Source organism: Trifolium pratense, linkage group LG3 (assembly GCF_020283565.1).
Source record: "Trifolium pratense cultivar HEN17-A07 linkage group LG3, ARS_RC_1.1, whole genome shotgun sequence".
In the NCBI taxonomy this organism is placed as follows: Eukaryota; Viridiplantae; Streptophyta; class Magnoliopsida; order Fabales; family Fabaceae; genus Trifolium; species Trifolium pratense.
The window spans coordinates 11,758,824-11,768,373 of record NC_060061.1 but is presented as its reverse complement, the minus strand read 5'-3'; the positions used below and the strand labels follow the sequence as shown (position 1 = coordinate 11,768,373).

The window sequence follows — 9,550 nt, the reverse complement described above, 5'->3', positions numbered from 1 at the left end:
GACACCTTATTATTATTATTTTTAAAAAAAACAAAACACAATATAGATTACATGAAAATGAGCCTCATATTGTTATTGATATGGGTAACAATAGACACAGGTAGATTATTTAGAAGTCCAACACCCTTCAGGTTCAATCCCAGTCCAGCAAGCTAATTCATGAGCTAGTTGCCATCCCGGCTAAACGATCAAATTGACCAACCATTGTTTCTCTAGAACAGAAGTTTCACATGACCTTGCTACCTTTTCCCCGGTAAGCCCTAGGGTAATTCTTCTTCTGAATCGCATCAACCACCTTCTTTGCATCCATCTCAATCACTACCTTGTGAACATCCAACTGATTCACCATACGATGGGCCGGGTAATTCAATTTTATTGCATTATTATATCTCATCCTAAAAAACATTCGTATATAGTGGGAGTTTAGTTTTTCTGACAAAAAAATCACAAGAATGTAAAACTATTTTTTTGACAAAATTCGAAATGAATTAAAACCTCATAAATATAGAAATATTTAAAATGAAACTTTTAAAAGTTAACTTAGCTTGCTAAAATAATGAAACCATAACATTTTTTCAAGTTATTGTATATCCATATTGAAAAAATAATAATGAATCCAAAATAAGATAGATCATGTGTTGTCGTATTGAAATTGTTAGCAACGCTCTTAGCATCCAAATTAAAAATAATGTTGTTCAGATTCAAAGTATTTAACTATTCTTCACTTGCTTAATCTTTGTTCAAAGATCTGTCGAAAATGTACAAGGTAAACTCTCTCACAAAGACCACAATGTCTTGAATGTTTTCAACTAAACTTTTTTTATACACATTTAACGCTTAGTACTTACTTAAAATGCACGTGTTCTCGTCACTCCGATAATTATTTTTTATGCCATTTACGATTTAAATAAAATATGACAAATATGAATTACTATGATTAATAAATTTTCACACATTATATTTATTAAGAGGAGTGCTAGCAACACACTCCAATAACAAACACACTCTAACACACTCTCTTTTATTGGTTAAAATTTATATGGGTCCCATAAAAGTTATATGGGTCCACATTTTTTTATGGGACCCATGTGAATTTCAACCAATAAAAGAGAGTGTGTTGGAGTGTGTTTGTTAAAGAGTGTGTTGCTAGCATTATTCATTTATTAATTGATCGTTGATATTATTTATTTTATATAGTGTAAAATGAATGATTCATTTTTAAGTCACAGGAACTAGATCCCTAAATCTCTATCTCTTCTTTTTGTTTTGGCAACTCGTGCTTTATGCCTTGCATGCCACACACGACACGATCCTGGAAATTTCCTCATAGTGAATGAAAACAAGCACAATGGGCCCATGGAATTATAATATTGAATTGAATAATATAAATTACTACTATATTCATCTCTAAATATAGAACACCATAGACTAAATTGTAACAAGAACTAAGCAAAGATAGTACTTCTATTAAATACTATCTTGATACTCTTTGCCATTAAAAAAAAAATACTATCTTGATGCATATTTTACAAGTCTATCCTTTAAAAATGAGAATTAGTTTATGTTTATGCACCACATATTTATTAGTACAAATTAAAAAATATATATAAATATATAATATAATTAAAAGAATCTTGGTAAAGAAATAAAGAATTTTTCAATGCTTTCATAAAGTAACTTATATAGTAAGCTTACCAAAAAAAATATAAAGTAACTTATATAGCAAGAAGGAGTATTATCAAAATATCAAAATATATATAGTAAGAGGGAGGGAATATTGACTCTCATTTTTTTATAATAGTTTTTTTTAGTATAGTTTAATGGTTAGAATTTTATCTTAAGGTGAATAAATGGAATGTCCAAATTTTGAATTCCGACTTCTACATATAAAATATGATGTCTCTACCAATTAAATTAAACTCACGGAGACAGTTGTTTTTTGTGAGAAAGAATATTCTTACAGGTAGGAATCACTTTAATTAGAGTTTTTTTTGGCACCCGAAAGGCTCCAAAGGTTTTTCCCAAAACTTCCATCTTTTGAACCTACTATGAAATTAAGCTCGGCCCAAATGTTTAGGTTACAACTTAAAACTATTATTTATACATATCTTTAAATATGTATGCTATAGATATGAATTCGAATTAACTTTGATCTTCTCTTACAAGCTCAACGTAACTTAACAAACTGAGTCACATGTAACAAAGAGCAAATTAGGTGAAGGGTGGAGTAATAAAAATTAATTAATTAAATTAATAATATTTATTGTGTGGAATGAAACACACATTACAAAAAGTCATCTAATTAAAAATCCTTAGAATGTCCACTGAGCTCACAAAACTAGAGATTCTCAAATCTCAATCCTTCTTTTTAACTTTTTCTCCACTATAGATAAGAATAGTTTCTCTCCCTCACAAATCCTTTTCCTTTAATTTGTCATCTTACAATAACAACATCATACCACTAATCATCATTCAGCCTGCAACCAACCATCCAGCAATTTGTTTTTGCTTCTAACTTCAACCATCCAAACAGTCCTTAATTAATTAGCTTCAATATAATTTCCTTGCACTTCACTATTTACAAAGTTCCTACAATTTTCATCTCATTATTACTTTTCCAATAACTTTCACTTTTTCATATCCAATACAAGAATAAACATAAAGCATATATTAATATATATTATATACTTGTATATATTGAATATATTCTCTTCTTAATTGAATTATTTTTCACTTTACACTTTTATGAAAGTATCTAAAAAGCCACTATACTTTGTTTCATCAACATAGTAACTTCAATGGCACCTTCTTACTTTCCTCTTCGTTGGGAAAGCACAGGAGATCAATGGTGGTATGCAACACCTATTGATTTAGCAGCTGCAAATGGTCTCTATGATTTAGTAACTGAGCTTCTTCATCAAGATACAAATAATCTCATTAAACTCACTTCTCTTCGTAGAATTCGTCGACTCGAAACAGTTTGGGATGATGATGAGTCTCAGTTTCAAGATGTTGCTAAGTGTAGGTCTTATGTTGCAAGGAAGCTTTTGTTTGAGTGTGAAGAAACAGGAACAGGAAAGAATTCTCTTATTAATGGTGGATATGGTGGTTGGCTTTTGTATACTGCTGCTTCTGCTGGTGATTTAGAGTTTGTTCATGAATTGTTGAGAAGAGATTCTTTGTTGGTTTTTGGTGAAGGAGAGTATGGTGTTACTGATATGCTTTATGCTGCAGCTAGGAGTAAGAATTTTGAGGTTTTTAATATGATTCTTGATTTTGCACTCTTAGGAAGAGAGTTTAGTATTGTTAAATTGGATGAAAGTGGTGATGGTGGTGGAATTTTCATGAGGGAGATTTTGAATAGGGCTATTCATGCTGCTGCTAGAGGAGGAAATTGGGAAATATTGAAGAAGCAGGTTCTTCTTGGAAGTGCTTCTCAGATTTTATTATCTTATAGAGATGCTCAAGGATGTACTGTTTTGCATTCAGCAGCTGGAAGAGGCCAGGTTGAGGTAAGACACACTCACATGACTTGTTTGGTATGCTTGTATAATTAAAAATTAACATGGAAAAAATATAATTGGCTTATAATTGAAAAGTTCATGACACATAGAAAAGACTTGTTTGCTATGAAGCACTGACACGCGACACTGATAATAAATTTAAAAAGTTGAATGTAAATAGATGTGTCAGTGTCGTGTCGGTTTCCTACTCTGACACTTACCTGACACCCAATATGTCTATAATATGAGGCATCGGTGCTACATAGCCTTCTCGTATGGTCCCTAGAAACCATAGAGTTTTGTAGTCTTGGTGTCCAACTCTGAGACGAACCGGACATTAGATACACCTTTAACCTGAGGTATTGGTGCTACATGGCCAGTTTGTATGATCGCTAGAAACTATACAAATTTCATGACATGTAGGAAAGGTATGCTTGCTATGAAGCACTGACACGCGACACTGATAATAATTTGAAAAGTTGAATGTAAATATATGTGTCAGTGTCGTGTCGGTTTCCTACTCTGACACTTACCAGACACCCAATATGTGTATAATATGATATGAGGCATCGGTGCTACATAGCCTGCTCGCATGGTCCCTAGAAACCAAAGAGTTTTGTAGGAGCGAACCACCAATTTTTTCGGACAACTTTAATCGTAAAATTGAAAATCTTTAATCAGATTAGTCTTTTAGGAACGATATTGATATGGTAGAGAACTTTCGATTTTAGGGACAATTTTGTAGTTTTGTTAATTTCAGCGGCCAAATTGCTCGACCAAAATAATTTGAGGGACTAAAATGATGGTTCACTCAATCTTGTGTGCATAGACTCAAATCAGAGTTAATGCTAATTGCTAAATATATTCAATATTTTAATGATGCAGGTGGTTAGAAATCTAATTCTATTATCACCTGATATTATAAACTCTACTGATTCTCAAGGCAATACAGCATTACATGTAGCTTGTTGCAGAGGTTACCTTTCTGTGGTAGAGATTTTGATTCAAGCATCTCCTTCATTAACAATGTTAACCAATCAAAATGGAGACACTTTTCTTCATATGGCAGTGTATGGTTTCACAAGTCCTGATTTCTGCAAACTAGATAAACACAATGAACTCATGAATCAGTTACTACTAACCGAAAAGATTGCGAACTTGAAAGACATAATCAATGTCAAGAACAATGTTGGAAGAACAGCAATTCATTTAGCTGTTATTCATGATGTCCAATGTGATGTGGTGGAATCAATGATGTCTGTTAAATCAATTGATCTTAACATTCGCGATGCGGATGGAATGAAGCCTTTCGATTATTTGAAACAAAGACCAAAATCAAGACCTTCTAAGTTATTAATCAAGCAATTTATTTCAGCTGGAAGTTTCATTAATCGTGAAGATTATATGACAAGAAACGCGATTGTGGCTCATTTGAAAACTCATCATGGTATTCGAGGTAGTCCCGGAACTTTGTTTAGAATTCCGGATTCTAAGATATTCTTGTACTCATACACTGATAATGATCAAGCAAGTATTGAATCAAATTCATGCTCAATTGAAGTAGACAGTAATTATGACTCAGCCGAAAATTCCTCGGTTAACAGCAAGACTAGTTCTGTTAATTCAGCTGCGAGACGGTTAATGAATCTTCTCAAGTGGCATAAGAGAAGTAAAAGAAAAGAAGCAGCGTCGGAATTCGAAGGTGACGATGATTCTGTTAATAATACTCTAAGTTCAAGGAAAAACAATTTAGAAGAGTTACCAATCTCATCATTAAGACAAAGATACTCAAAACAATGTTCTCTTCCAAACAACAAAAGAACACTATCTATAAGGACTTTACTTCCAACACAATCTGCAAAGAAATATTTCACTGCTGGCCTAATGCAAGGTGTGATTAAGGTAAAGCCACAAATAGAAAGGTCTAATTTGTCTGATTCTTCAAACAATAAGCAAAAACATGTTGATACAATAGGACCAATAGATGATGGAGGTACCCTACAGTTGAAGTATAAGGAGAAAAATTTGAATAAGAAATTGATGAACAGATATTTTTCTTTTGGAGCACAAGGGCAGGCTTTGAAAGATGCAAATAGTTGCTCAATGTCAAATCATAGTTCTAAGTGTTTCAGTTATTTATAGCTGCATAAATGTTATGTATGATCCTGTTATTTTGTGATAAAATCTAATAAGCTAAGGCTGCAATGTAAAGGGGACCTAAGAGGGCCTAAGTGACTGTATAACATCAAATGTACAGTACCATAAACCTCAATACTATATATATATATAGCCAAATTAATAAGTTGTATTCTTTTATTGTTTTTTTAACCACCAGTATTCGGTCCACTGGACCGCCTAATCTAGTTTAGGGGTCAGTTCTGACATCAAGTGGTTTCAACGTCCTCCAGATCGCAATTGCGGGGGATCGAACCGTAGTCCTCCCTACCAAGTTCAGTGTCAATCACCACTGAACCAACTAACAATTGATATTCTTTTATTGTTTTGAAAAGTAATAAGCTTTGTTCTTGAATAAATATCAAAACCAGTATTTCATTTTCAATTCTTTCATAAATAAAAACAACTTATTTTTGCTTTATATTATGTTTTGAACCTTGTGGCATTCGGCATTCCTTGAGCAGTTCACACGAGCTTAAAATTTATGAAGCACCAACACCTCTAAAATTAGAAGTGTCTCTATGTTTGACAGCGTCAGCGTGTGACACATATCCAAAAAGTAAAGCCAATGTTCTATTTTATTTTTTTCGTCAACACACTTTATTTTTATTGTTTTTATAATGGAAACTTAAGGTGTGGGGATGGTGACTAAGTCCATTGTTTTTGACAATAGTGACATGTCCCTATATTGTGTTTCTGATGGAATTTGTGCTTTATAGCTTGAAAATAATAATTGGTATATTTCCTTTGCCGAATGTACCATTGTAAAATAGAGTTAATATTATTTCGCACACACATTCATAAAAATATGGATTTAGATTTCGTATAGTAAATACATCATGTTGTTTTAGATCTGAATGTCCGATCTGAAATTAACAATATTATTTGACACACACTTTGAACATTACTATAAATAGACACTTGTTTTGAACTACCATTGATCCATATCAATCTGAGTATATATTGTTTAATTTCTCCGATGCATGCGCTTTTCAGATAAGGATAATGTAACTAACTGTAATAACTAACTAAATGGATAATTGACCAGTGATGTGTAGCGAAAAAGCAGATCATGTTAGCAAAATCACAAAATAAGTGTCTATTTATAGTAATGCTCCCAACCTTCATATAGCTTCCCACACTTTGTGTAACTTATGGATTAATTACATTTACAAAGCACACACCATAACACAAATCTAGCTAGTTGCAGAGACTTTTGAAGAAGTGCTAATTGGTTACATTACATTATTGTTGCATAATTGCATTGCAAAGTAGATATATCATATTTGAAAAAAATCAAATATATATATTTGTGAAAAAATCAAATATACATTGATCAGCATAAAATGGTGGATTTGGTGGATGATGCTGCTGCTGCTGAAGCTGAGCGACAGAAAAAAGCCATCGAGGATTGGCTTCCTGTCACTGCCTCGAGAAAAGCCAAATGGTGGTACTCCGCTTTTCACAATATCACAGCCATGGTTGGCGCCGGCGTTCTCACCCTTCCTTACGCCATGTCTAAGATGGGATGGTACATTTTTTTATCTATCTATCATAAGAAAAATCTTTCACTAATAATTTCAAACGGAATTTTATACTTACATATGTTTTTCATCTTTTTGTTTTCCAGATTCGTACAAACGCACATATCTTTACAATCTTATTTATAAAAATTTGTATATTTTTTGAAATTAACATATAGTGATCGATGTTTCATTCCAATTTTATTGGATGTCAGTGTGACATGAATGTACGTATGTCTCACTCTCTTTAGTGTAGTCACAATATATTTACACAAAACAATGATGGATGACTTATTATAAATACTGTTATTTATATATATGGAATATGATTTAGATGTATGTGAAGATTTCGACGATCATCTTATTTCTAGAGTAACTCATCAGAATTACACTATTTAATACTCTCTCCAGATCTTATTATAAATAAAAATTTACTTTTTAAGTTCATAGAATGTTTAATGTATTTGGTCCATAATATGGATCGGATACATCAAACATTCTACGAAACTTTTTCTTATAATAACGACCAGAGGGGGAGTAACTCATAATAGACATTAAATTTTATAAATCTAACCTTTGCTTTGTTGGAATGTATAAAAAAAAAACAGGGGACCAGGGGCAGTAATATTGTTATTATCATGGATAATCACATTGTTCACACTATGGCAAATGGTTGAGATGCATGAAATGGTACCAGGTGTGAGATTTGACAGGTATCATGAACTTGGTCAACATGCTTTTGGTGAAAAGTTAGGTCTATACATCATTGTTCCTCAACAACTACTTGTTGAAGTTGGAACTTGCATTGCTTATATGGTTACTGGAGGAAAATCAATGAAGAAGGTTCAAGAAACTCTTTGTCCTACATGTACACGCATCAGAACCTCCTATTGGATTGTTATCTTTAGTTCTATAAACTTTGTGCTATGTCAATGCCCCAGCTTCAACTCTATTTCTGCTGTCTCTCTTGCTGCAGCTGTCATGTCTATTGCGTAATATAATTCGACTCTCTATCTTTATATTATTAGTAGGAATCAAATTTGATACCATATTAGTTGACATATTGATATGATGTACAATATAGATACTCAACAATTGCTTGGGTGGCTTCACTTCAAAAAGGAGTTCAACCAGGAGTGGACTATAGTTACAATGCTCATAGCACTATAGATGGTGTATTCTACTTCTTTGTTGCTATGGGAGAAGTAGCATTTTCTTATGCAGGTCATAATGTAGTTCTTGAAATCCAAGCAACGATACCTTCTACGCCTGAGAACCCTTCAAAGAAAGCAATGTGGAAAGGAGTAGTTGTTGCATATATAGGAGTGGCCTTTTGTTACCTCCCAGTTGCATTTGTTGGATATTATGTGTTTGGAAATACCGTTGATGATAACATACTCATCACACTAGAACGCCCTCCATGGCTTATTGCTGCTGCTAATATATTTGTTGTTATTCACGTTGTTGGTGGCTATCAGGTGACTTTTTCAATTTTTCAATTTTCAATTATGCCGATGTGAAATTTTTCCACGTCTAATGTGTTATATTTTGGAAACAATAGGTATTCTCAATGCCGGTGTTCGATATGATTGAAACATTTTTGGTGAAGCAGATAAAACTTCCTCCTTGTTTTATACTTCGATTCTGTGCTCGAACTATATTCGTTGGTATGTGATTATTTGTAGTTTAATGGACACTTTTATTTAGAGACATCGACACATAATAAAATAATATTAATTTTATTTATGGTTTTGACCGTAATTTAGCTCAATTGTTGAACTTTATTTGTTCATGTACATTGTTTCAGCCATGACTATGATAATTGGAATATGCATTCCATTCTTTGGTTCTCTTCTTGGATTTCTAGGAGGATTTGCCTTTGCACCAACATCATACTTTGTAAGCAAAAGTAATGTTGATTTATGTATGAAATCAATGTACACATATCTGATTATCTTATAATCATGATTGCAGATTCCATGTATCATATGGCTCAAACTTTACAAACCGAAGAGATTTGGCTTGTCTTGGATAATCAACTGGGTATGGTATTATTAATTGATATTATTGAAGCGTTTAAAATACTCGTATTCTATGTTGTGAAATTTAGCAAGATTTTAACTTATTTTATTGCATATTGCAGACCTGCATTGTTCTTGGGACGTTGTTGATGATACTAGCTCCAATAGGTTCATTGAGACAAATTATTATTCAATTCAAGGATTACAAATTCTTCTCATAATCTATCAACACAAGGGTAGCACCTGAATCAATATATTTATCGGTTGATAGTTAGGTGTAAATTCTAGTTTATTTTGGTTCAAAAAATGTGAAAGTAAGCTCTATCAT

At 32.7% G+C, this 9,550-nt stretch overlaps 1 protein-coding gene across 2 annotated transcripts; it reads left to right on the top strand.

The window, feature by feature from the left end:
• Nucleotides 1–2,317: 2,317 nt before the first annotated feature.
• On the top strand, nt 2,318–9,443 carry LOC123914296 (lysine histidine transporter 2-like). 2 transcript variants are annotated; one of them, XM_045965402.1, is made up of 8 exons: nt 2,318–3,254; nt 7,088–7,209; nt 7,810–8,193; nt 8,286–8,679; nt 8,763–8,868; nt 9,009–9,100; nt 9,176–9,244; nt 9,345–9,443. In XM_045965402.1, exons 1-8 carry the CDS (start codon nt 2,799–2,801, stop codon nt 9,441–9,443), a joined length of 1,722 nt encoding a protein of 573 aa, XP_045821358.1. In that variant the 5' UTR covers nt 2,318–2,798. The 2 variants fall into 2 exon arrangements, with proteins under 2 accessions (XP_045821358.1, XP_045821357.1); XM_045965401.1 differs by lacking the exons at nt 7,088–7,209; nt 7,810–8,193; nt 8,286–8,679; ... (2 more) ...; nt 9,176–9,244; nt 9,345–9,443 and adding an exon at nt 4,389–5,805 and having other exon boundaries at nt 2,357–3,512.
• Nucleotides 9,444–9,550: the final 107 nt, after the last annotated feature.